We start from the raw sequence: 26,974 nt of genomic DNA on the forward strand, positions 1-26,974 counted from the left end.
TACTTTCATATTCTCTTCTCATGATTGGTTCCATATTGTGTGACAAGAGTAATACGCTGACTAATCAGGCTCCATTCGCATTACCATAGCAGTCACTAATTCAGTTCTGTGACTCTTCCACTGCAGCCTAGCGACCATAGAACTCTGAAGTAGGCAGAAGAAAAGGATGATGGAAAGCAACATCCCACAAAGACCCAAATGACACTTGAGAGAATGATCTCCTCCAGAGGCAAGAGCCACATGGCACACCTGTGAGTCCCAGGACCTGCCAACCTGATGAAAACAGGCCAGTGGAGCCTACATCGTGACTTGTTGCTTTTGCTGCTGTGAACCATCTCATCTTCCCATCCTTTCAGAGAAACCTGAGACCATGAGGAGCAGCCTCACCCTGGTAGGCACCTTCTGGGCCTTTCTATCCCTAGTTACTGCTGTGGCGAGTTCTACCAGTTACTTCCTTCCTTATTGGCTGTTTGGATCACAGCTAGGGAAGCCAGTCTCTTTCAGCACATTCAGGAGATGCAACTATCCTGTGAGGGGAGACGGGCACAATCTGATCATGGTGGAAGAATGTGGGCGCTATGCCAGCTTCACTGCCATACCAAGCCTGGCATGGCAGATGTGTACAGTGGTGACAGGTGCCGGCTGTGCGCTGCTACTCCTGGTGGCACTGGCTGCTGTCTTAGGATGCTGCATGGAGGAACTCATCTCTAGAATGTTGGGGCGTTGCATGGGAGCTGCACAGTTTGTAGGAGGTAAGACTATCTCAGGGATTGAGTTGGTTATGGAGATTTGGGGTGATGGAAGTGAGGAAAATGGGAGTATGGGAAAATACACTCTCACCTCTTCTACTCTTAATCTGAAGCTATGAATGAGATTTCCTTGAAATTCATTAAGAATTCACAGAAAATTGAGGTAGTAGACAGGGTTGCTATCAATAGCTTTGTCTCCTTTTTCTCACTTACAGGGTGTCCACTTAAAAATATTGTCTAAAATAGACATCAAAGTATAACAGAAAAGAACAGTGATCAATAGAGGTAGAGCAGTTGAGATTGAATAATGGGTACCAAAATACAGTTGCATAGGAAGAATTCATTCTGTTTCTATAGGTAAGTATGGAGACAGTAGTCAACAGTTCTTTATTATATATGTTCTAAATCTATAAACTGGAATGAGAAGAGCCTTAGTGCTTCTAGCATGTGCCAATTAAAAATAAATAGTACACAGTTAAAGTCTATACCATAGAACACTTCTGAATGTAATAAAATTTTTAAGACTTTTATCCATTCTGACTTTCAATAACAGCATAATAGTCCAGTATAATATCAGTGCTCCTTAATAAAGGTGATCTCTATGAGCCTTTTTGGTAGTTACTTTAGAGGACAATGATCAGATAGACATTTACACACTTGCTAAATATCAATTATCCCCACCAAAAAAATACCTCTATTAGTAGTAAATGTTATTTATTTTCTAGACAGTCATAAATACTTTTTGGTCTATATCCAAAGTTAACACCATTTGGTAGCCATTAAATAAATTTACCCATATTTCTTGTGGCCTCGACATACCCTATTTTGTTCTTTGCCTTATTCAAGCTTCCCTTAATTTTAGTGCAGTCATCCTAGGTTGCAGGTAGCTGGATAGTGGTCTAAAAAAGAAGAAAAAATGCAAAGCTTGAAGATTGCAAGAAGATGGTGAGACTAGCTTAATTTGAACCAAGAATAAAAACTCAATTTAGATAGGCAAATGTATGTAATATTTGTACTATTTTGTATGTTTCCATGGGGCACTGGAAAAACTACTGCTGACTACACTGCTGACGTTTGTTGGTACAAGTTTTGGAGTTTTCATACACTGCATTAACACCATTTTTTCTACTAGTATCATAGCGTGGTAAGAAAAGTCAGGATGCTCGGATTCCAGTTGTGTATGACATTGACCTGTGCCTACCTATGCAAATGATATATTTTTTTTTTTGGTATTTCACTTCCATTGAATATATTCCCTGGAAATATGATACATATATGCATTTTATTTTTCTCTCCAATGACAGACTGCATTTAGGTGGTCTTGGAGTAAGATGGTCGTGAACTTAGGCAAATATTCTCAATGGAATAGTGATGGGTGAGACTTGGTTCTGTATCTTCTTTTCCACAGAGGGTATTTAGCTTTGTCTGGAGAAATTTTGGTTATTAAAACTCAGAAAAAAAATGTGCCTCTGAGAAGCTCTTGGCTTTCTAGTTCCTTCTTTATTCAGATTCACTGTAAATCTTTCACATATGTATTATCATTCTATTTTCTCATATGCCTTAATTTTTCTACTTTTTTGCAGCTAAAAGGTTTTCTAGAAAAATCAAAAGTAGAATTCGATTCCTCCTGAATGCCATGATAGCAAACATGTTGCTAATATTGCTAGAAACCAGCTACTTGATTTCTCTTGGAGAGTTCCATGAGTATCACAAATCAGCCTTTGGCTAGCTTTTCACCTACATTTGTGGACATGTTAAAGTTAACCCAACATTTCCTTCAATATATTTCCTCAGCAAGTGAAAGTTGACTGATAAGAGAGGGCTATTGCTGTCTTCTGGGATAATGTGAACATGTGAGACTTGGGTTAGTTTCCATCTGTTCATTCTTTTATAGACATTTTGCTTGTTTGTTTTGTTTTTCAAGACAGGGTTTCTCTGTGTAACAGCCCTGGCTGTCCTGAAACTCACTCTGTAGACCAGGCTGGCCTTCAGCTCACAGAGACACACCTGCCTCTGTCTCTCGAGTGCTGAGATAACAGGCAAAAACCACCATCGCCTGGCTATTTTCTAGACTTTTATTTATGCCTTTTATGCCCGGAATAGCCATCTCTTCTTACAGGAGAGTGATAGTTTAGCTCCATTTGCATCTCTGAGAGCACCAAGCTGAAAGTTAGGAGGCTGCAAGTGGCAGAAACAAGAAGGACTGTAGCAATAGCCTCTACAAAAGGGCATTATTAGCTCCTTGTCCTCTACGCTTGCTTCCTCTTTGGAGCCCAACTGAGACTTTTACAACATTCAGGCTTCTCTATATAATGCCCATCCATTGATCTCATCTACAAGATCTAGAAACTTGAAGAAAACTTTTGCGGTGAAATATGGAATGATAATGGGGACTTTGACATTTCCCAAGATGTCTGGAATAAAACTTTGGCTTGGTGACAGTTATCATTTGGCACTCAGATGACTCTGTCACCTTATATTCCCTAGGGTCCTTGTTCATCGGAATATACTTGCAGTGTTTGTATCTAGTTGAGTATCTTTAAAATCACAAATAAAGTGGCATCTACAACAGCCTTAGGATAGATAAGATTTTTTAAATTTTTCTGCACAGCTAAAAAATCCTGTCATTGGAGTGATTAGAAATCTTATAGAATGGGAGAAAATTCTTTGCCAGTTATTCTTCAGACAAGGAGTTAATATCTAGACTATATGAAGAATTAAAAAAGCAACACATACCTGCTCACCAATAAACTGTCAACCAATAAATAGCCTAATGAAATGACCAGGCAGTTCTCAAAAGAAGAAATACAACTGGTCAATGAATATTTTAAAGTGGTCGACATCCTTAGCCATTAGAAAATGCAAGTTAAATTGATTTGTGAGCCCATCTCACCCCAGTGATAAAGGCTATCATCAAGGAAACACATAATAATAAATGTTGATGAAGATGTGGAGAAAGATGTCTTATTCTCGGCTCATAGGAATTCAGACCACTGAGACCACTCTGGAAATAAGCTTAGAATTTTCTCAAAAATTAATAATAAGAAATACCATATGATCTAGCTATACTATTATTGAGTATACATGTACAGGACTGTATTTCTACCACAGAGACATATATACATCCTTGCTTGTTCCTGGTCTTCATGATATCAAGAAAACAAAATCAACGTAGAATCAACATATGAAGTCTTAATGAAAATATGGGTGTATAAACACAAAAATTTATTTCACTGTGAAGAAAAATGAAACAATGAAAATTCCCCAAAATAGACAGATCTTGAATTTATATTAAGCAAGAAAGCCCAAATTCAGAAAACAAATGCCGTATAAACTCTCATATGCAGATCCTAAATTTTAATGCATATCTATACACATATGTGCGTGCACACACATCACACACACATGTATGAGTTTGAGTGTGGATGCAGACAATGAAATGTGCAAGAAGATGACAAGAAGGAAAGGAGTAGAAAAGAGGTGCAAAAGGCAACTGAATGAGTGTGACAGGTAAGTAAACAGAATATTGGAGGTGGAAGGATACAAGGCTAGGAGTCGGTGGTGAAAAATAGTCTACAAAGATCAACACCAATTGCATATGATGACGACAGAATGAAATGGAATATGTTGTATGCTAGTTTATGGAAAAAGAAGCAAGGATGTGTTATCAGGATTATCCCCCGACAGTGGAATGATATTGCAATAGACTGCTAGATTTCTGCTGTTTCCCTGTCTGTAACCAGCCAGATAACAGACAGCCAGGCCTCCTTTGCTGACTCTTGTGACTGTTAAGTTGTATTTCATATGAAGGGCTAGGGAAGAGTGTTTTGGATCACCAGAGTTTCGAGGAGTCACTTGGCATTTGACCACTCCTATGTCTCTTCAAAGGTCAGACACTAAGAGAGAGGCTTCCTCAGTGGCAGGAAGCCAACCATGAGCAGCAATTAGAACTCCATGGCTAGCAGACAGATAAAAAAATAAGTAAATAAACAAATAAATAAATAAGAAAAAAGATATGTGGGCGTTTGATCTGTGCTTCTCGTGCAGCTAGGAGAAATTGATTTTGTTTCCCTGAGATCGCCTTGCTTCTCGGCAGCTATTGCATTAACCGAAATCCATCAGGGGAGGAGCCAATTTGGTTCAGGTCTGGATTATCTCTGCCAGACCCCAAACCACTGAAGAGATGGAGGATCCATTAAGAAATCCCTCCTCTCCCTCCCTGACTCTTGTTCCCTGCTCTGGCAGCTGCCCACAGAGATGAGTGGTGGGAAGTGGGGGAGACAGGAAGAAATAAAGAGCTGCTGGCCTGACTCATACTCAGCAAGGTGACCTGATGGGGCCCTTGGGTCCCATTTGCTCCACCTGCAGCTGATCCAGCTGGCCAAGCTAGGGTCCAGAGAGTCTTCCACTGGGACCTCTGTGCCCTGTTCCAAACCGTGAAGGAAACATCTGGTCAGGAGATTATTTCAACACTGGGGGATGCTGAGGTTTCCAACTAGCTTGCCCTCGGTCCCCAAGAAAACTATCATTATTCACATTCCCTGGTGTATACATATGTAAGATGTTTATGAATTATCCTTTCTCTTTCAGTGAGAACTAAACAAAGAAAGAATAGGTGAGAAGTAAACATAAGGAACTTCTTGGCAGGAAAAAAAGTGTAAGATGTTGGATCATGTTACTCGAAGTAAGCCAAAAATCTTTCTAGAACAGAAAATGTATTGGAATCACCTGGAATGCTTAAAAGAACATGAACTCTCCAACTCTCCAGTTTATTTTTCCATTCTGATATACACAGAAACAGGTGGAAAGCTCTGTGTTTTTTTTTTTAAAAAAAATCCTCAGCGTCTCTGATATGGAGCCTTTCCCAAACCCAAAAGCAACCCATTGCCTTGAAAATATACTTTTTGTTAAGGGGAGCCTTTTATACATCTGACAGTCACCAGTGCACTTTTGTGTGTAAACCCACAGTATTAGATGATTCCAGCTGGATAAATGTTGGCACTGAAGAGAGATAACAGAGAACTTGATTTCAGGAATGATACTGTCTTTCCGAAAACTGTTATCTTCAATATGTGTGCACATTGTGTAATAACCAAATCAGAGCAATGAGCATTTCCACCATCTCAATCCTTTTATCAGTTACTGGGGTTGAAGACATTTTTACTTATTTTGAAACATAAAGTATAGTTATTACATGTATTGTTAGCTTGTTGCAACACTACCATAAATAGTCAGAATCTAGGCTAACTGCAACGCCATGAATTAATTCCATAGAAGTGAAAAGAAAATTATTAACCTTTCTTAAAATTATGAATTTCTTCTGATGTTTACCAGACTTCATGCCATTTATTCTTCCTATGTGAGAAAGGATTTTAAAAGTTGACATGAGTTTGTAAGATAATAAAGGAGGTTTACCTACCAGCCAAGAGTCAAGTAGCAAAGGGAGTTAGATTTTTCTAACTTCCAGTTTGGGATCTTAAAGAACATTTCACACTCTATTATTTTGTTTATCTGTTTCTCTCTGCCTTTCTCTCTCTCTTTCTCTCTCTCTCTTTCTCTCTCTCTCTCTCTCTCTCTCTCTCTCTCTCTCTCTCTCTCTCTCTCTCTCTGTGTGTGTGTGTGTGTGTGTGTGTGTGTGTGTACAGCTTAAAGAATTCAGTTCCCTTGGTTCCCTCCTTCCACCACGTGAGTCCTGGGCATTGAACTGAGGTCGATAGGCCTGGCATCATATACCTTTTCCTCTTGCACCATCTCAGAATTTTGCAGATGTTTTTAATTTTTCCTTGCTTCCCTTTCAGAAATCAATGCTAGGATATTGATTTGTGAAGTGGACCATGAGCGCATACAAAGTACCTGTGGTGTTTGTTAATTCAGATTCTGGTTGTCACAGCGCTGACCAGGGCCCTGGTTATCTGGTTTTCACACAGCCTCACAGGCTGGTTTACTTTTAACATACTATAAAATGTTTTATACATATTCACACGCCAGAACCACAATAGTACAGTGTAGTTGAAGCATTTTACATACTCTAATTGCATTCCCAGGTCTCTCCTGCAAAGGTTCTGAGAAAGATTTCAGAATACACTAAAAGTGTTGAAGGAAACCGTCTCACTTCTGTTCATGAAATTGCATCTTTCTGCAATTATCTCTGCCTGTAAATATTTACTCATTGCTCAAATGCCAGTTCCAATTCAATGTCTGTATGTAAAGTTTCCATTGGCATTTTACCATCACTAGGAGATATAAGCTATACTATGGCTCTGAAAGAGGATGTCAGGTCTAATGAATGGAAGTGAACTAGAAGGAAAACATATACCCAGAATGCAGACTTGTCAATTTTCCAGTTACATTTTACTTGAGATTTTTGTAAGAGAAAGAACTGAGCAAGTTAAAAATCTTTAACACCTACTATGCTTCTGTCCAGGAAAGTACATTCGAGCCTACCTTACCGATCTTGATTAGAAAGGTAGGGGACTTGGTGGTAGTGGTGTGGAATTAACAAAATTGCTGCTCACTTATGGATGGAGAGGAAGGATGTTACAGGCTGTAATACCCAGTAAGAGGGCTAGTACTTCCCATAAATAAAAATCAGGCATAAACCTATTGGGGATATGTGTTGGAGGGAGAATAATACAGCTGCTGGTGGACTATGGGAAATAATTGTTCTGGGTGACTGAGGGCCTGGGGCAGCAGTAAGTTAATTAAAGGGAGGGTTTCATGTTGTTTTAGATTTTTTACCTCCCGAGAGGGTTGTTTTGATATGGAGGTTGCTGCAATGTCTGAAGCTCATCACCCCAGGCCTCTGTGTGGTCAGCACAGGGAATTCAAACTACAGTAATACATTTGCCTTTGTGTTAGCCACTACACTAGAAGGGGATGAGGTGAAGGGATACGAGATGGTGTGGTGGTGGCCCATTGGACATCTGCTTTGCCCAGAAGAAGAGAGGAAGTATAGCAATACCCTCCAGAAGGTGTTCATTGCCTTCTTACTGGCAAGTGAAACTAAGTTGGATAGACAACTTCTTCTTTCCCCTTCTTCATCTGTCTTTTTCCTTCTTCCTCCTCCTTCTTCTTCTTATCTTTCTTCTTCTTGATATGTTACCAGTGCATAGTACTTACTGTCCTGGCACTTGCTACGTAGAACAGGAAGGCCTTGAATTCATAGAGAACTTTCAGCCTCTGGTTCTGCCTCTGCCTACTGAGTGCTGGGATTAAACATGATCACCACCATACCCAGTAGGTTCAGATGTCTTGTGGTTAGAAAGGCAGTAAAAGTAGGTGTTAGCAAGAACACACCGTGGTAATACAAACCAGAGCTACAACTCATATGTGGCAGGGCTAGGATTTTAAACTAGTTTTCCCCCAATAGCAGATCACCTGCTTTTGTGAATATGATTGTGTTTTTATTTAGTGTTGCTACAAGAAGCAGATACATCTACACACAGGGAGTTTTAACAATGCATATTCCTGGTATGCATCTAAATACCTGGTGATAAAACCCAAGAATCTATGTTTTTACTGCTAGTAACTTTAAAGTTACTTTATATAAAACAGAATGGAAAATAATGGGTTTTGCTATGATTTTCACTCATTTCCCTACCTTGTTTCTCTGATATTTAGATCCTTTCATTCACTGACATAGATGCCCACCTGCATTTTGTTCTACATATACGCTTAAAAAAATAGGTACTTTATATGAAGAAAAAGAAATGTATCTGTCTTTCTGAGTCAAGTTTATTTGGTTTATCCTAATGATCTCCACTTCCATTTTCGTTCAAGTCTCATGATTTTGTTTCTCTTTATGAGTGAATAAAATTCCATTGTGTGCACATGTGTTATGTTTCTGATCCATTCATCTATTGATAAACATATATATGCTTTCATATATTAGCTATTGTAAATAGTGCTGAAACTAACCATGGGTTTGTAGATGTCTCTGTGGTATGCTGATTTAGAGTCCTTTATGTATAGATACAAATGCACATTTTTACTTATTTTATTTTCTTTAATTTAAATTATTATTTTAAACATTTATACACAATATATTTTGACCATATTTTCCCCTTTCCCAGTTCTTTCTAGATCTTTCCCAACTCCCTACCCACTCAACTTCAGGTTGCTAGTAACAATTCCAAATAGAGAAGGAGAACTGGTGGGGACATATCTAACTGAGGAAGAATTACCCTGTGATTTCATTTTTCCTTTTTAATGTGTCTTCCTAGGACAAAATTTTACAGCTATGATAAAATGTATTGAGACTGTTAGTCACAAGGGAAATATGTGCATGAAGTGTGTTTACACTCTAGTGTACTTACCATCTACAAGACAGTAGGGGAGACGGGCATTTGGGGAGAGTTGGAATAGAGCATGATTGTATGTGTGTTAGACAGGACCTATGCCTCAAAGGGAGCCCCTGCCTGTCACTAGGTACCCCTGAAAAATCGCAAAATAATGACTTCAATTTGGCAGCTTTTGAATGAAGTACTGTTCAACTTTTGGCTTTTCAGCTGTTTGTTGTGAAGGCAAAGTGAGGAAACAATTAACAGAGGAATATGGTTAGAAATTGGGAGTCAAGCCATGGGGAAAAGCAGTTGTTTAATAACAACAAATCTTAGTTGAGTACTTTAAGTATCTGTCACTTGATATTTATTAATCTTGTTGGCTATTGAAATGTCTGTAGGCGGAGACTGCTCGTTTGTTTCCCGGCTGCCTAGACTCGAAATAACCACACAGAAACTGCATTAATTAAAACACTGCTCAGCCTATTAACATATGCATATTTCTAGCTACCTCTTACATCTCAAATTAACCCATTTCTATTAATCTGTGCATCACAATGAGGCTCATGGTTTATCACTTCTGGCATTCATCTCCTCTGGCAGGTACATAGTGTCTCTGACTCTGCATACTCTCTCTCTCTCTCTCTCTATATATATCTTCCAGACTGGCTATATTCTGTTAAGTCATAAGTCATTGGCTGAAAGTAGCTTCTTTATTAATCAGCAGTAGTTACAGAATACAGAGGGGGCTCCCACATCAAATGTCTGCATAGGATATGGTATTGTTATTATTTCCATTTTAAAATGAAGGGAATTAAGACAGAGAGAGACATCAAGTAGCTTGTCTGAGGTCAGGTGAACTTTCAACTGAGGTCTAGGAATATTCTAGAGCTTGTTCTCTTAAAGTGTCATGTTTTGTGGTTTGTCCAGATTTCATGCTTGTGAAATACCTAAGGCCTGATAGAACTTGTCTTCCCCGAAAGTAGTCACTCTTGAAAAGTGAACTCTAGAACAAAAGAGACTCTAATGGTTGATCAGTTTTAGATTACAAGTGTCCTGTCAATGACCAGCTGCACAATCTTATGAATACAGGCAAAATATCTAAAGGTCTTTTCCTATTCTTATTCTATGATAGGAACAGTTGGAGGGAGGAAATTGAGGTGGGAAATTATGTCAATATAGTACCCATTTATGAAATTTTCAAGCTAAAAATACCGAAAAAATTTAAAAATAAACATAATGTCTTAGAATAGAAAAGATGCTATTGACTATACAAGATATCCAGAATTATCTCCCAATCTAGCTGAGGAAATTCCTTCAGAAGGCTACCCTTAGAGAAAATGGGAAAACTCTGTTTTTCTTTTCTCTGTTTGCCTGTCTACCTGTTTTCCTTCCTTTCCTTTCCCCCTTTATCCATTTTTCCATCCTTCCTTCTTTCCTTTCTTGTTCTTTCTTCCTCATGTTTGTTTTCCTTGAGATAGGACCTTATACTGTAGCTATCCCTGGCCTGGAACTTCTTATGTGGCCTAAGCTATGTCATCATGATGATCTTCCTGTCTCAGCCTCCAAAGTGCTAGGGTTATGAAAAGCTACCACACCCAATGTCTCAGTTTTTAGTCACTATTTCTATCACAACAAGAAAGGGTTCAATTTTCCTTTCTACTTTTGTCTCTACCCATTGTGGGTACTCTGAACTGTCTCATATTACAGAATTTTAGTTTGGCTAGAATAAAAGTGTATTGTTCCATTGTCACTGGAGAAATTCCAAAGTCTAGAAAGGTCTCTGAGTGACAAGTTTCATTTCCTGGAAGACAACAAGACAGATAAGGATACTCTCTAATTTTTAGCTGTCTATTGAAGAAGGATTCAAGACTTAATTCGATCTCTCTTTATGTTACAAACTTCTCACTGCCAGTCAGGAACATTCTTCCTCTTTCCACATTTAAACTATTTTTTCTATATGTTAAGATCCTTCCTTTCTCCCATAGCTTCACTGGGGATGGGGAAAAGCCAATAGCCATATGCCAGACAAACTCACTTGCTCAATTTAAGACCTTCTTTATGCAAAGTGGGCTTCTTGAACGCCTTCGGGAACCTATGAGTGAAGAATGAAAAGTGAAAATCAGCCTTACTTTCCCTGTCTGACTGACACCAGCACTGTGGGACTTGCAAGCTTGCCAATTAGTCACCACAGTTCACTCATCTGCTCCTTTGTTCTACATGTCCGCTGCTTCCTTTCAGTGCAATCTTTACAGGTGTGTCCTTTCCTTGTCTCTTAGATGTGGCATACAGAGTCTTGAAATCAAGACATTTTGGTTTAAAATACACAGATTCACTTGAGTCTTCTCAGGGAAAAAGGAAAATACATCTATATTAGGAAATCAGGACCAGACACTTAACAAAAAGAAGCAGCTTCTGCTTTCTATGTTTTAAATGCCATCAGCAGAAAGGGATTTATCTCATGATGTGTCTGATTCATGTCACTATTCTACCTTGTTACTTGCTCCACCAATTGCTTTGCCTACTTTCTCAGATTTCAATTCTAAACTGTAGCTTTAGCGTTATAGAGACTTGGATCTACCTCCTCAACTTTTTTTTTCAATGCTGGTGCTCTCTGTGAATTATGACAGCAGTTCCATGCTTTGTTTTGTTTTGTTGCCTGTTTGTCCTTTCTTTTCATGTCAGTACAGGCTCTACATAATCTTGACTAATCCTTTGCACATGCCAAGCAACCCAGCCTGTAGCATAATTCTCCTACCTTAGGTTCTGAAAGTACCTAGATTACCATTACATGCCACTATACATTATTTAAAAGTTTCATAAGTCAAAATCTAGTGCTGTTGATTTCCTGAGGTCTGGCTATGATGGCACTCATTACTAGATAGTCAATGAATTTGGTTTCGTTTAGTGTCAGGTACCAATGTTTGTTCTAAATTACTGTATCTAAAGGCCTGGTAGGGTCGCGGGTTGTAAAAATGAGTCAGAAACTCCTAGGACACTATGGTGGCAAGTAAACCCAGACAAATAGCTGTGGTTTGAAGAGTAAGGTTTTTATTAAAGTGCCACAGTGTTCCCCGATCATGACCAAGAGGCCTAAGCCAATGGAGATAAGTGAATGGGGCTTTACTAGTTCCATTTGGTGTTTCTGGGAAGAAATACCTTATGAAACTTTAAGGAAGTTCACTTGGCTTTCAATTAGACGTTGTGGCACCGAAAGGTTCCCTAGAAGTGGCGGCTGGAGCAGAGCCCTCCCCACTTCGCCCCCACTGCCCTCTTTTGGCGCGTGGCATCGCCCAGCCCAGCCTATCTGGGCGCTGGGTCCGAGTATCCGGGGCTCCCGGGCGGGCAGCAGTTCCTTTGTTTCTGTGGCCTGCCTGCACCAAGCGGGGTAGGCGCTTTGTCTGCGAGCTGCCCAACCAGCACGGAGGCCTGATCTTTTGGCGCCAGGAGACCCAGCATTGGGAGAGCCAACATTGGGGAGAGACAGCGTTTGGTAGGCAAGGAGACCTAATCCGGTAAAAGAAGATCCATAGGGAGCATTTGGAAGAAGAGATGGGCCGACGTCAAGGCAAGAATTCGCCCAACAAGCTGAAAAGCAACATGAAGCTACCAGAAACAAGCGACCTCACAACGGGAGGACAAGAACCCCTTAATCAAGAGGAAGGAGAAAAGACTGACTTCATGAAAGTGATTGACACCCTTAAACAGCATGTAAAAAACGCCCTTATAGAAATGGATGAGAAATATAACAGAAAGTTTGAAGAATTGAATAAATCAGTGAATGATACCCTAGAAAACCAAGGAAAAACAATCAAACAGATAATGGAAACAGTTCAAGACCTGAAAACTTAAATGGAGGCAAAGAAGAAAACACAATCAGAGGGCCGTCTGGACATGGAAAATCTAGGTAAACGAATAGAGACTACAGAAACAAGCATAACCAGCAGAATACAAGAGATAGAAGAAAGACTCTCGGATTCTGAAGATACCATAGAGAAAATAAACACACTGATCAAAGAAAACAGCAAGTCCAACAAACTCTCATCACAAAACATTCAGGAAATATGGGACACAATAAAAAAACCAAACCTAAGAATAATAGGAGTAGAAGAAGGAGAAGAAGGGCAGCTCAATGGTCCAGAAAATATATTTAATAAAATTATAGAAGAAAACTTTCCCAACCTAAGGAAAGATTTTCCTATGAAGGTGCAAGAAGCATACAGAACACCGAATAGGCTGGATCAAAAAAAAACATCCCCTCGCCATATCATTATCAAAACACAAAGCATACAGAATAAGGAAAGAATATTAAGAGCTGCAAAGGAAAAAGGCCAAATTACTTATAAAGGTAAACCTATCAGACTTACACCTGACTTCTCCATGGAAACCATGAAAGCCAGAAGGTCCTGGATAGATGTACTGCAGAAACTGAGAGACCATGGGTGCAAGCCCAGATTACTATACCCAGCCAAGCTTTCATTCACTATAAATGGAGAAAATAAAATTTTCCAGGATAAAAACAAATTTAAACAATACGCAGCCACAAATCCAGCCTTACAGAAAGTAATTGAAGGAAAATCACTAACCAAGGAGTCCAACAATGACCACAATAACTCAGACATCTAGAGACCCTTCACCAACACAAAACAAAGAAGGGAAACACACAAACTCTACGACTAAAAAAAAAATGACCGGAGTTAACAACCACTGGTCATTAATATCACTTAATGTCAATGGACTCAACTCACCTATAAAAAGACACAGGCTAAGAGATTGGATAAGAAAACAGGATCCAACATTCTGCTGTTTACAAGAAACACACCTCAACCACAAAGACAGGCACCTACTCAGAGTAAAGGGCTGGGAAAAGGCCTATCAAGCAAATGGACCTAAGAAACAGGCAGGTGTGGCCATACTAATCTCTAACAAAGTTGACTTTAAACTTAAATCAATCAGAAGAGATGGAGAGGGGCATTTTATACTCATAACAGGAACAGTTCATCAGGATGAAGTCTCAATCCTGAACATCTATGCCCCTAATATAAAAGCACCCACGTACATAAAAGAAACATTGCTAAAATTCAAGGCAGCCATCAAACCGCACACACTAATAGTAGGAGACTTCAACACTCCTCTCTCACCAATGGACAGGTCAATCAGACAGGAATCTAACAGAGAAATAAGAGAATTAATGGAGGTAATGAATCAAATGGACTTAACAGACATCTATAGAACATTCCATCCAAATAGGAAAGAATATACCTTCTTCTCTGCAGCTCATGGAACCTTCTCGAAAATCGACCACATAGTCGGTAACAAAGCAAACATCCACAGTTACAAAAAAATATTAGTAACCACCTGTGTCTTATCAGATCACCATGGATTAAAGTTAGAATTCAACAATAATGCTACCCCCAGAAAGCATACAAAGTCATGGAAACTGAACAGTCAACTATTGTACCATACCTGGATTAAGGAAGAAATAAAGAAAGAAATTAAAGTCTTCCTGGAATTCAGTGAAAATAAAGAAACAACATACTCGAACTTATGGGACACTATGAAAGCAGTCCTAAGAGGAAAGTTCATAGCACTAAGTGCCCACTTAAAGAAAACAGAGAAAGCTCACATTGGAGACTTAACAGCCCACCTGAAAGCTCTAGAAAAAAAAGAAGCAGACTCACCTAGGAGGAGTAGAAGACTGGAAATAATCAAAATGAGGGCTGAAATCAACAAAATAGAAACACAGAAAACAATACAAAAAATCAATGAAACAAAAAGCTGGTTCTTGGAGAAAATCAACAAGATTGACAAACCACTATCCAAGCTAATCAAACGGCAGAGAGAGAATTTGCAAATTAATAAGATCAGAAATGAAAAGGGGGACATAACCACAGACACAGAGGAAATTCAGAGAATCATTAGATCTTACTACAAAAGCCTATATGCCACAAAATTGGAAAATGTAAAGGAAATGGATACTTTTTTAGATAAATATCATATACCAAAGTTAAATCAGGACCTGGTGAACAATCTAAATAGACCTGTTAGTCGCGAAGAATTAGAAGAGGTTATCAAAAACCTCCCTACCAAAAAAAGCCCAGGACCAGATGGTTTCAATGCGGAATTCTACCAGATCTTCCAAGAAGATCTAATACCTATACTCCTTAATGTATTCCACAAGATAGAAACAGAAGGGTCATTACCAAACTCCTTTTATGAAGCCACAATTACTCTGATACCAAAACCACTCAAAGACTCAACCAGGAAAGAGAACTACAGGCCAATCTCACTCATGAATATCGACGCAAAAATCCTCAACAAAATACTGGCAAATCGAATCCAAGAACACATCCGAAAAATTATCCATTATGATCAAGTAGGCTTCATTCCTGAGATGCAGGGCTGGTTCAACATACGAAAATCTATAAATGTAATCCAGCATATAAATAAGCTGAAAGAAAAAAACCATATGATCATTTCATTAGATGCTGAAAAAGCATTTGACAAAATTCAACATCCATTTATGTTAAAAGTCTTGGAGAGATTAGGGATACAAGGGTCATACCTAAATATAATAAAAGCTATATACAGCAAGCCGACAGCTAACATCAAATTAAACGGAGAGAAACTCAAAGCCATCCCACTTAACTCAGGAACACGACAAGGCTGTCCACTCTCCCCATACCTCTTCAATATAGTGCTTGAAGTTCTAGCAATAGCAATAAGACAACATAATGGAATCAAGGGGATTCGAATTGGAAAGGAAGAAGTTAAACTTTCGTTATTTGCAGATGATATGATAGTGTACATAAGCGACCCCAAAAACTCCACCAAAGAACTCCTACAGCTGATAAACAGCTTTAGTAATGTGGCAGGATACAAGATCAACTCCAAAAAATCAGTCGCCCTCTTATACACAAAGGATATGGAAGCAGAGAGGGAAATCAGAGAAGCTTCACCATTCACAATAGCCAAAAACAGCATAAAATATCTTGGGGTACATCTAACCAAGGAAGTGAAAGATCTATTTGACAAGAACTTTAAGGCATTGAAGAAAGAAATTGAAGAGGATACCAAAAAATGGATGGACCTCCCTTGCTCTTGGATTGGGAGGATCAACATAGTAAAAATGGCAATTCTACCAAAGGCTATTTATAGATTCATTGCAATCCCCATCAAGATCCCATCAAAATTCTTCACAGATCTGGAGAGGAAAATAATCAACTTTATATGGAAAAACAAAAAACCCAGGATAGCCAAAACAATCCTATACAATAAAGGATCTTCTGGAGGCATTACCATCCCTGACTTCAAACTCTATTACAGAGCTACAGTAATGAAAACAGTGTGGTACTGGCATAAAAACAGAGAAGTCGACCAATGGAATCGTATAGAAGACCCGGATTTTATCCCACAAACCTATGAACACCTGATTTTCGATAAAGGAGCTAAAAGTATACAATGGAAGAAAGAAAGCATCTTCAACAAATGGTGCTGGCACAACTGGATGTCATCTTGTAGAAGAATGAAAATAGACCCTTATCTATCACCGTGCACAAAACTCAAGTCCAAATGGATTAAAGACCTCAATATCAGCCCGAACACACTGAACCTGATAGAAGAGAAAGTGGGAAGTACCCTACAGGAGCTGGGCACGGGAGATCGCTTCCTATGTATAACCCCAGAAGCACAGACATTAAGGGCAACATTGAATAAATGGGACCTACTGAAACTGAGAAGCTTCTGTAAAGCAAAGGACATAGTCAATAAGACACAAAGGCAACCTACTGATTGGGAGAAGATCTTCACCAACCCCACAACAGACAAAGGTCTGATCTCCAAAATATATAAAGAACTCAAGAAACTAGACTTTAAAATGCTAATTAACCCAATTAAAAAATGGGGCACTGAACTGAACAGAGAATTCTCAGCAGAGGAAGTTCAAATGGCCAAAAGACACTTAAAGTCGTGCTCAACTTCCTTAGCAATCAGGGAAATGCAAATCAAAACAACTTTGAGATATCATCTTACACCTGTCAGAATGGCTAAAGTCAAAAACACCAAGGATAACCTTTGCTGGAGAGGCTGTGGAGGAACGGGTACCCTCATCCATTGCTGGTGGGAATGCAATCTTGTGCAACCACTGTGGAAGTCAGTGTTTCGGTTTCTCAGGAAATTCGGGATCAACTTACCCCTGGACCCAGCAATACCACTCCTGGGAATATACCCAAGAGATGCTCTATCATATGACAAAAGCATTTGTTCAACTATGTTCATAGCAGTATTATTTGTAATAGCCAGAACCTGGAAACAACCTAGATGCCCTTCAATGGAAGAATGGATGAAGAAAGTATGGAATATATACACGCTAGAGTACTACGCTGCGATAAAAAACAATGACTTCTCGAATTTTGCATGCAAATGGATGGAAATAGAAAACACTATCCTGAGTGAGGTGTCCCAGACCCAAAAAGATGAACATGGGATGTACTCGCTCATAATTGGTTTCTAGCCATAAATTAGGGCCACGGAGTCTACAATAGGTGAACCTAAAGAAGCTAAGTAAGAAGGTGAACCCAAGGAAAAACATATAGTTATCCTCTTGGCTAAGGGAAGTAGACCAAATTGCCGGGGAGAAAATTAGGATCTTGGGGGTGGGGTGGGATGGGGGTAAGGGGAGATGGGGAGAGAAAAGGTAGAAGGGAAGGAGGGGGGACTTGGGGAATCAGGAGAATTGGGATAAAGGAAAGGTGGATAGGGGAGCACGGAACCACAATTCTTAGTTAAGGGAACCACTTTAGGGTGAGCAAGAGATTTGACCCTAGAGGGGCTCCCAAGTGCCCAACATGAGGTTCCCAGTTAGTTCCTTGGGCAGCTGAGGATTGGGAACCTGAAATGACCCTATCCTAGAGCAATACTGACGAATATCTTGCATATCATCATAGAACCTTCATCTGGTGATGGATGGAGACAGAGACAGAGACCCACACTGGAGCACTGGACTGAGCTCCCAAGGTCCCAATGAGGAGCAGAAGGAGGGAGAACATGAGCAAAGAAGTCGGGACCACGAGGCGTGCACCCACCCACTGAGACAGTGGAGCTGATCTACTGGGAGCTCACCAAGGCCAGCTGGACTGTGACCGAAAAAGCATGGGATAAAACCGGACTCTCTGAACATGGCGAACAATGAGGGCTGATGAGACGCCAAGGACAATGGCACGGGGTTTTGATCCTACTTAATGTGCTGGCTTTGTGGAAGCCTAGCCAGTTTGGATGTTCACCTTCCTAGATATGGACGGAGGGGGGAGGACCTAGGACTTACCACAGGGCAGGGAACCAGGACTGCTCTGTGGACTGGAGAGGGAGGGGGAGAGGAGTGGGGGGAGGGGTAGAAGGGTGGGAGGAGGGGGAGAAGGGTGGGAGGAGGGGGAGGGAAATGGGAGGCTGGGAGGAGGTGGAAACTTGTTTTTTGTTTATGTTTTTTTTCTTCTTTTCTTAATAAAAAAAATTAAAAAAAAAAAAAAGAAGTGGCGGCTGGAGCATGAGGTCACGTGGTATCTGCAGTCAGGAAGCAGAGGGAGATGAACGCTGCTGCACATACTTTCTTGTCTTTTTTTCAGACTAGAACACTAAGGCACGGAATTAATGGTATGACCTACATCCAGACTAGTTCTTTCCATCCTAGTCAAACCTCCCTAGAAAAAGGGTCACACAGACAGACATGCCCAGGGGTGTGTCTCTTAGGTTAATATCAATCCCACCATGGTGACAGTCAAAGTTAATCATGACAGGTCAAAGAAATTGTTAGAAGTCAATGAAGGCTCGGAATTTGGTTGAAATAATATTTTGAAGAAGAAGGAGTATAATATCCTGTTTACCATGCAAAGTATCCTCAACATGTATGAAGTCTGTAGTTCAGTAGTTTCACAGAGAGTTTGATGTCAGAATAGGCCTCATAGTGAGACTGTCTGTGACCAAGAAAGAAAAAGTGGCTGTAAGTATGTTATTGACCTATCTTAACTTCATTCTGTCTTTATGAGTTGTCTACTTATCTATCTATCTATCTATCTATCTATCTATCTATCTATCTATCTATCTATCTATCTATCTATCTATCTATCTATCTTTCTATCTATCTATGACACTGTAATTGAATTTACAATATAATAGAAATATTGTATTTTAGAGATAAGTGTCAGGCTTGAATAGAGGAGGCAGAATTTAATGTGAAGCAGTCCAGGAAAGTTGCTAGGATGATCAAAAACTGCTCTATTTTATTACTTGTGTGTGTGCTTTTCTTTCCAGGGCTGCTGATAAGCTCAGGCTGTGCATTATATCCTTTAGGATGGAACAGTCCGGAGGTAATGCAAACATGTGGGAATGTCTCCAATCAATTTCAGTTAGGTAAGGTAGTATGGCCAGAATGGTAGTGATGGTTTATGGGAAAAGTAGCTTCAAATGTTAATGTCTTGGAGAGTCCTCTGTGACTAAATTACCCTTGCCTATATCTGTCATCTTGTAAACTTGTAGGAGGCAATAGGTTTGTCTGGGTTCCTTTATCCTTTTAAATTTATAAGCTTTGGATTTAAAATTCTGTTTCTTTAATTCTCTCTATATGTGATTGATGCATTTCATCAGGGTCTTTTGGCCAGTGTAGAGAAACTAACTATAAAGAAATTTAAATTATTTGGCATGCAGATTAATTTTTGATATGTGTTATTTTTTTATCATTTACCTGAGGAGGAATTTAAAAGAATGAGACAGACAATGAGACAATGATTCCCAGGGTTTAAACTCTTTTCTAGTTTACCTTTGTGTGGGTAGAGGAGAATAAAAGCAATGTTGATAACGATTGAGATGCTTTTGAGAATTTATTTTATTTTGTGCATTATATTATAACCTAGGAAGACAATGCAGAGGAAATAGGTAAAAGGTGGTTTTAACTTGCCCATGGGCATATAACTTTTAGCTAACAGAATCATGATTTAATTGAAGTTCATATATGTTTGTTGCTGTACTATTCGTAAAAGAGAAAAAATAGAATCAACCTAATTTTCTTCACCATAAGAATAAACAGTGAAGATTATGTACAAAATGAATATGTAGATCAAAATGATTTTTAAAAAAAACAAGAAAATGTGGCATGGAAACACAACGGAGCTTTTCAGCCATGAAAATAGAACAAAATTTTGACATTTTCAGGAAAATGGCTGGAACTGGAAATAATTATACTAAGTGAATTAAGTCAAACTTACAAAGACACATATCATATATTTCTCCCTTATGCAGAGCTTAGATTTAAATTTAGGTGTTGCTACGTCTGTTTGAATAGAACAGAAAACAAAAAAAGAGAGGATTTTGAGAGGAGAAGAGGAGGTCTAAAAGGGATGAGAAAAGTGAAAGAAAAGATAATGGACTGTAACATGAAACCAGGAACAGAATGACTGGCAGGGAGACGGAGTACTCACAGAGCCGATAGGGGTCAGAGGAAGACAGTGGATAAGAAGATTAAGTACAAAGTATATTGACATTAGAAAGGGTCACAGTGAAAACTATTAGATTAAATATTAAATAAATAATAATAAAAGGAAAGGACACTTAAACAGTTGTTTTACATATTCTGTCCTAATTATATCTCCCAATGCCTTTTCTTTTTTTTGACAGTTAACTTAATTTTTTAAAAATTTATTTATTAAAGATTTCTGCCTCCTCCCTGCCACCGCCTCCCATTTCCCTCCCCCTCCCCCGATCAAGTCCCCCTCCCTCATCAGCCCAAATATTTTAATGAAAAAAAACCACAGTTGTCCATTGCAACCTTGGGTTAGCGTTTATATTTTTTGATTCAACCAACTATGGAAAATTAAATTTGATACACATTGTACTTGTACTACAAATGCACATTTTTGGTCACTTGTCTGTAAATAATGCAGTATAGCAAACTGTTTACAAAAACTCACATTCTATTAAATAAATACCATAGAAATTACTGAAATATACAATGAATTTATAATTCTTATGCAACTACAATGCCATTTTATATCAGGGACTTGAATTTTTTTCAAATTTTGTGTGGGTTGCTAGACCCAATCTCCAGTAAATAGTGAGGGACAGATGTGTATTTTAAAATGCTCAATGGATTGTAGGAGGTATTATGTTTGATGAGGGTAAGAGAAGACAAGAAGTAGGAAGACAAGAGGAGAAACAGCTGTGCTTGAAATGGGAGGAGGAAAACAGGAAACACAGTTCAGCTGTTTGTGAGATGAGATGTCTCTGTGTAGCTTAAATGCTAATGTCAAGCATGTGGTCTGAGTCTCACTGAGGAATCCAGTCTCAAGTCTAGAAACTGGGAGTTCTTAGCATATATATGATATAGTTATTAGGATAAATGATTGTGTTAATAATGACTATCACGTTGTGAAGGTGAGATTTACAAACAGTTGAAGTTACTTTTACAAGATCTGTTTAGCTATGGAAATGAGTAAAAAGAAAGGTTAAGTTGAAGTCTTGGAAATTCTCAACACATAAAATTAGCAAATACAAACTCCTGTGTGGCATTCACTATGCACATAACCAACCTTTACATCAATCTGCTAGGAAAGGATTATCAGCCTGTGTCTTAGACTATCTTGTGTTATTATAGCAATCTCTCATTACTGGACAATGTATAAAGACAAAATATTCAACTTTGAAAAATATTAGTGTCTGAATGTGTCAAGACATTGTAGAGAAACAGAAAAATGTAGTAAGGAGCTGCAGGCTGCGTTCCTGTCTCCCGGCTCCCAGTCACGGGCTAGCTTTACCTGAAATAACAACACACAAACTGTATTCATATAAACACTGCTTGGCCCATTTCTATTAATGTGTGTAGCACCACGAGGTGGTGACTTACGTTGCCTAGCCCATATTTAGTAATCTGTATAGCACCAGTCTTACCGGGAAAGATTCAGCATGTCTGACCTGGAAGGATTTATTTATTAAAATACATATAATATATCACTACATAAAGTTATTCGGGAATGTAAAGGCAGAAGACTGACTAGAGTTTATTTGCTAATGCACTGTCCTATCCACACTATGATGGCCATTTTTCCTGTACACTGCTGAAGACATATATTGAAACACTTGAGAATTTATTGTTTTTATCAATAGTTATGTAAAATATGGAAAGTACCCAGTTCTGCCTCATGTCTCTCCAAACCTACTTTCAAACTCAGTCTCATGTCAATCTTTTAGTATAACCAAAGAAAAATAAACAACCAAAGGTTGTTGGAAGAGAGTACCAGTGGAATAGATATTTACTGGAAACTTTCAAACACCCAGTGGATGGGATTCCTGCCCAAATTATACTGATAAATTTCATAAAAAAGACACATATAAATTTTTATGTTCCACACATTTTTTTTTTTTTTTTTGGTTTTTCGATATAGGGTTTTTGTGTTGCCTTGGAGCCTGTCCAGGAATTAGCTCTTGTCGACCAGGCATACCTCGAACTCGCAGAAATCCACCTGCCTCTGTCTCCCAAGTGCTGGGATTAAAGGCATGCACCACCACTGCCCAACTGTTCTGCTCTATCTAATTTTATACAAACACAGTCTTTCTGGAACTTACTCTGATCTTTTGGAATATCTACTTATGCCTTCCTTGTCTCAGTCTTCTTTCCGAAAAAAAAAAAAAGTGATAAAGTGGATGAATGTAAGGGTGGCCCTGATAAATGATTAGAGAAGTGTTGTACAAGGACAGCCCCCAAAGACGAAAGTGTGCTATTGCTAGCTAGGTATAGTGGTATGTACATACAGTTCCAGTACTTAGGTAGAAGGAACAGGAAGACTGAATTTCAGGTAATCCTGAGTTACAGAGGTAGACATGTCTCAAAAATCAATCAAACTAAACAAAATACAAAAGTGTCACACAATGCAAAGGGAGTGTCAAACCTCGTCATTTACATTTGAGTTCTGCCTACTGCTTTTCCTGCTTCTAAGATTTTATCTTGGAATGTTTCCTATTCTACCAATACCCTTGATGTTCCAATAGTCTACAGTGTCTGCACTAAACCCACTCTACTGACTCTTTCTCATCAATGTCTTTGATCAAACGGTTTAGGAAACTATCTCTTTCTTCTTTTCTTCATTAAAAAGGAAAAAAATCAAATATTTAAAGCACAAAATCAACAAACAATAGCTGAATTTGCACTGAAGCACAAGGTGGAATCCACCTTCCAGATCAATTGTTGCAGCTATTGAGTCATAGTAAAAGCAGATGAGATTTTAAGTGACTAACGACTTGAAACTAGCTCCCTGATTGTTCCCTGTCATCCTGTTCAATGGTGATCCAGTATCTGGAAGTTGAGGAAATTATTCATTCATTAATAAGAGGGAAGGCAAGTAAAAGCTCCAAACAACAACTTTGTCAAGTACAATTTCTTTCTCTATCATTATTTTATCAATTAAATGAAAACCAAGGAAAGTGGTTTGCTGCTAATTGTACTCTTACCATTAAATGGAGCTTATGGAATTGATCTCACAAAGAAGAATGTCTAAAACTCTAATGCTAAAATAATCTATTTATCTGCCCTCTCCAGTTATTCTTCATCTTGGCTTGAATTGACACCAAAAGCAGTAGGAAGCAAGGAACAGACCAGAACTATGAGGAAGATGGATGAATATTGATTGGTTAAAGTTAACAATGTTAATTTTGGAGGCTGGAAGTGGCTAGACTAATGGCCCCACGGTGAAGAGTATTGACTGCTCTTCCACAGTATAGTGAGAGCTGCGGGCTGCGTTGCCGCCCAGATCCCAGCTAGCTTACCCCCCAAATAATAACACACAAATTGTATTCTTTTAAATACTGCCTGGCCCATTATATTTACCCTCTTCTTGGGTAACTCTCACATCTTGACTAACCCATTTCTAATAATCTGTGTAGCACCACGAGATTGCGGCTTACCAGGAAAGATTCTAGCCTATGTCCATCTCTGGTAGGAGAATCATGGCGACTGATTCACTTCCCTTCTTCCCAGCATTCTGTTAGGTCTACTCTGCCTATCTAAGCTGCTCTCCTATCAAAAAGCCAAGGCAGTTTCTTTATTAACCAATGAAAGTAACACATAGACAGATGTCCTCCTCCATCACCATAGGACCCAGGTTCAATTCCTAGTACCTGCATGGTTGCTCACAACAATCCATGACTCCAGTTTCAGAGGATCCAAATGCCTTCTTTTGGCCTTCATGGGTACCAGGCACACATATGGTAAATAGGCATGCATGGAGTCAAAACAACCAAACACATAAAAAAGAAATATATTTTTTAAGTGACTGTTTTTGTTTCTGTTTTCCACAATAAAAATGGACAAATATGTGACATGGGGCAAATTTTTCAATAATCATAAGCTCATTATTATATAGGTTTTGTGAAGGTTATATAAAGTCAATTATGAAATACACTCAGTACAGTGTTTGGCATGTAGTAATCTGTCAATATTTGCTGTGTGATGTCATCATTATCATTACACTGATGCCAATTTTAAAATGAAAGTATTCTCATGTGTGGTAGTTAACACTTATTACCAACTTGACTGAATTTAGAATCACCTAGGAGACACATCTGTGCACATCTGTGGGGTGTTTCAGAGAAGTTAAACTGAGGGAGGAAAACTCACTCTGAATGTAGTAGAACAGTGTCACAGACTGGGATCCTGGCCAGAATAAAAAGAAAAAGAAGAAAAGAGTAAGCTAGCATTAGTAAATAATACCAGCATTCTTTTTTCTGTGTCCTAGCTGTGAGCAAGTTGCCTGCTGCCATGCCTTCCCTGCCCCGAGGGACTATGCTCACTAAACCATGAGCCCAAAAACTTCTTTCTTCTTCTGTAGTACTTTCTTTCAGGTATTTGTCCACAGTAATGACAAAATACCCTAATATATCATGCTTTAGTTTTCAGAAAAAACAATTATATATAGGACTTCTTAAATTTTTTACTTATGAACCATTTCACTGAAGAAACTTTCATACAACCCCAAGTATTCAGATATAAAAGTAGATATATAAGTCAAATTACTGATGATAAATAATAAATCAATTTATTTTAAAACAACCTTGATATATGATTTTTACCATTTATTACAGATGAAACAAATTTGCACACTAATGAAAGGATGTGTTTGCTTTTACATAAAAAATAAGTTTTAGTTGAATATTAAATATGAAAGGACTTATAGCATCTTCCACAGTTTTCATTTGATTGGTATTTTAGTTTCATAATTATAAATGCTTGGAGTACAACTCCACATAAATATGTAGCACAAAATAGCAAAGTGTGTTCAGGGCCATGTTAAAAGCTGTTGGGAATTCTGTTCTAACACCAAGTCAAATACAGTGCCTTTTTCTGAAATTCAATTAAGCAACTCAAGTAGTAGCTTATATCTTTATTTTCTTGCTATATCAAATTTTTACTTAAAACATATTTTTCAAAATTTTTATTTAAAATTTTTTTTCAAACAGTATATTCTGAACATGGTGTTTCCTTCCTTATCTCATCCAAGACTATTCTTGTCATCATCCCACCCATACATGTTTTCTTTCTCTCTCTCTTCAGATAGCAAACAGACAAATACAAAAGGACTAAGCAAACCATAAAGAAAACAAAGCAAACAAGCAGGGAAAAAGTTAGAGTAGCACATACACATATAGAGACACATATGCACTCACACAGATTCCTTAAGAAGGCAAAATTGCAAACTATAATAGATAAACAAAAGATGGCTATGCTTAAAAAAATGCCCAAACAAAACATTATGAGACAAAACGTCTCTAAAGATACATACCACTGAGTTTCTTTTGTGTTGGCTGGGCAGGCAACCTGGCCTTAAGTGTGGTTTGTATACCCTCTGTGATGCCATTGGAGAAAACTTTTTTTCCATTGTGAGAAACTGTCAATTAAATAGCTTCTTGATTAGGGATGGGGCCTCATTTCCAGTTCTGTTCTCAGTGCTGGGACCTCATTTGGCTTCGACATCTGTAGATCCCAAGCACAAAGCAGCAGTTTTTAAAATCAAACTTTACTAACACAATATAATCCATAGATATACTACTTTGATGGTTACATGCTAAAGAACATATTAAATAGGTCAGAAAACATTAAAAGATTCTGTTTTGCTTAATTAAACCACAGTTTTTGCATCATCAGGAAACATTGCTTATATAATAAACTCCCTGCAGTTTATAACAAGCTACAGTACTAAATCCGAGCCCATGTTTCAGGCTGTGCTTAGTGCCATCACATGGTGTGAGGTGAGGTCATGGACAGGCTAAATGTACCATGTTTTAAATTCAGAACCATGACTGCAGTGAAGTTGCACAATGCAGCTTGGGCAAAGTGATGCCAGAAACATCTTGGATTCATTGAATGTTTGATTTTGAATTAATTTGTGTGCATTGTGAATTCAAAAACAAGTTGCTGTTATTAAGTTTTCATTTCCCTCCTATAATTTTTATATGACCCCATAGGATGATGACCAACAGTTTTAGAATCTGTGACCTATATAGCATGAAGAATAAATGCACAGGTTAAGAGTACAAGACTGGTGTTCCAATGTGAGTCCTGCAACTTACTAGATGCAGATCTGGCCACACTCCTTAATCTCTCAGTATCTCCCTTAATGGAGATTGGTAGTAGTATATCCTCGTGAGATTATCGAGATGATAGGAGAAAGTAATAGTTACATACAAAGCACAGTGTTGCATTAGTATAACATTAGTGGACAGTTGATCCAGTTGTCACAGAGTCCCTTTGGATGGGATGGCCCAGACTTGGTTTTCGGAAAGGAGGAAAGCAAGGAAGGACCTATCCAACTTGGCAAAAGCTTGTCATAGAGGCTAACCAAAGGCCACATATGTGTTTCTTACATTCCTTGAATTTCCTTTTCTGGGATTCATTTCCTTTGCTCTCTCAAA

At 38.6% G+C, this 26,974-nt stretch overlaps 1 protein-coding gene across 1 annotated transcript in view; it reads left to right on the forward strand.

Moving 5' to 3' along the window:
- The first annotated feature begins 310 nt into the window (after window positions 1-310).
- The window catches only part of LOC121444037 (LHFPL tetraspan subfamily member 1 protein), a 44,594-nt gene continuing 17,930 nt past the window's right edge, over window positions 311-26,974 (forward strand). The window contains exons 1-2 of the mRNA XM_041645769.1: window positions 311-752; window positions 19,334-19,432. Coding sequence (XP_041501703.1) covers window positions 371-752; window positions 19,334-19,432 — 481 coding nt within the window. The 5' untranslated portion in view covers window positions 311-370. The remainder of the gene's footprint in view (window positions 753-19,333; window positions 19,433-26,974) is intronic.

Source organism: Microtus oregoni, unplaced genomic scaffold (assembly GCF_018167655.1).
Source record: "Microtus oregoni isolate MIOR12 unplaced genomic scaffold, Mior012 000116F_ref0000321, whole genome shotgun sequence".
Taxonomy (NCBI): domain Eukaryota; kingdom Metazoa; phylum Chordata; class Mammalia; order Rodentia; family Cricetidae; genus Microtus; species Microtus oregoni.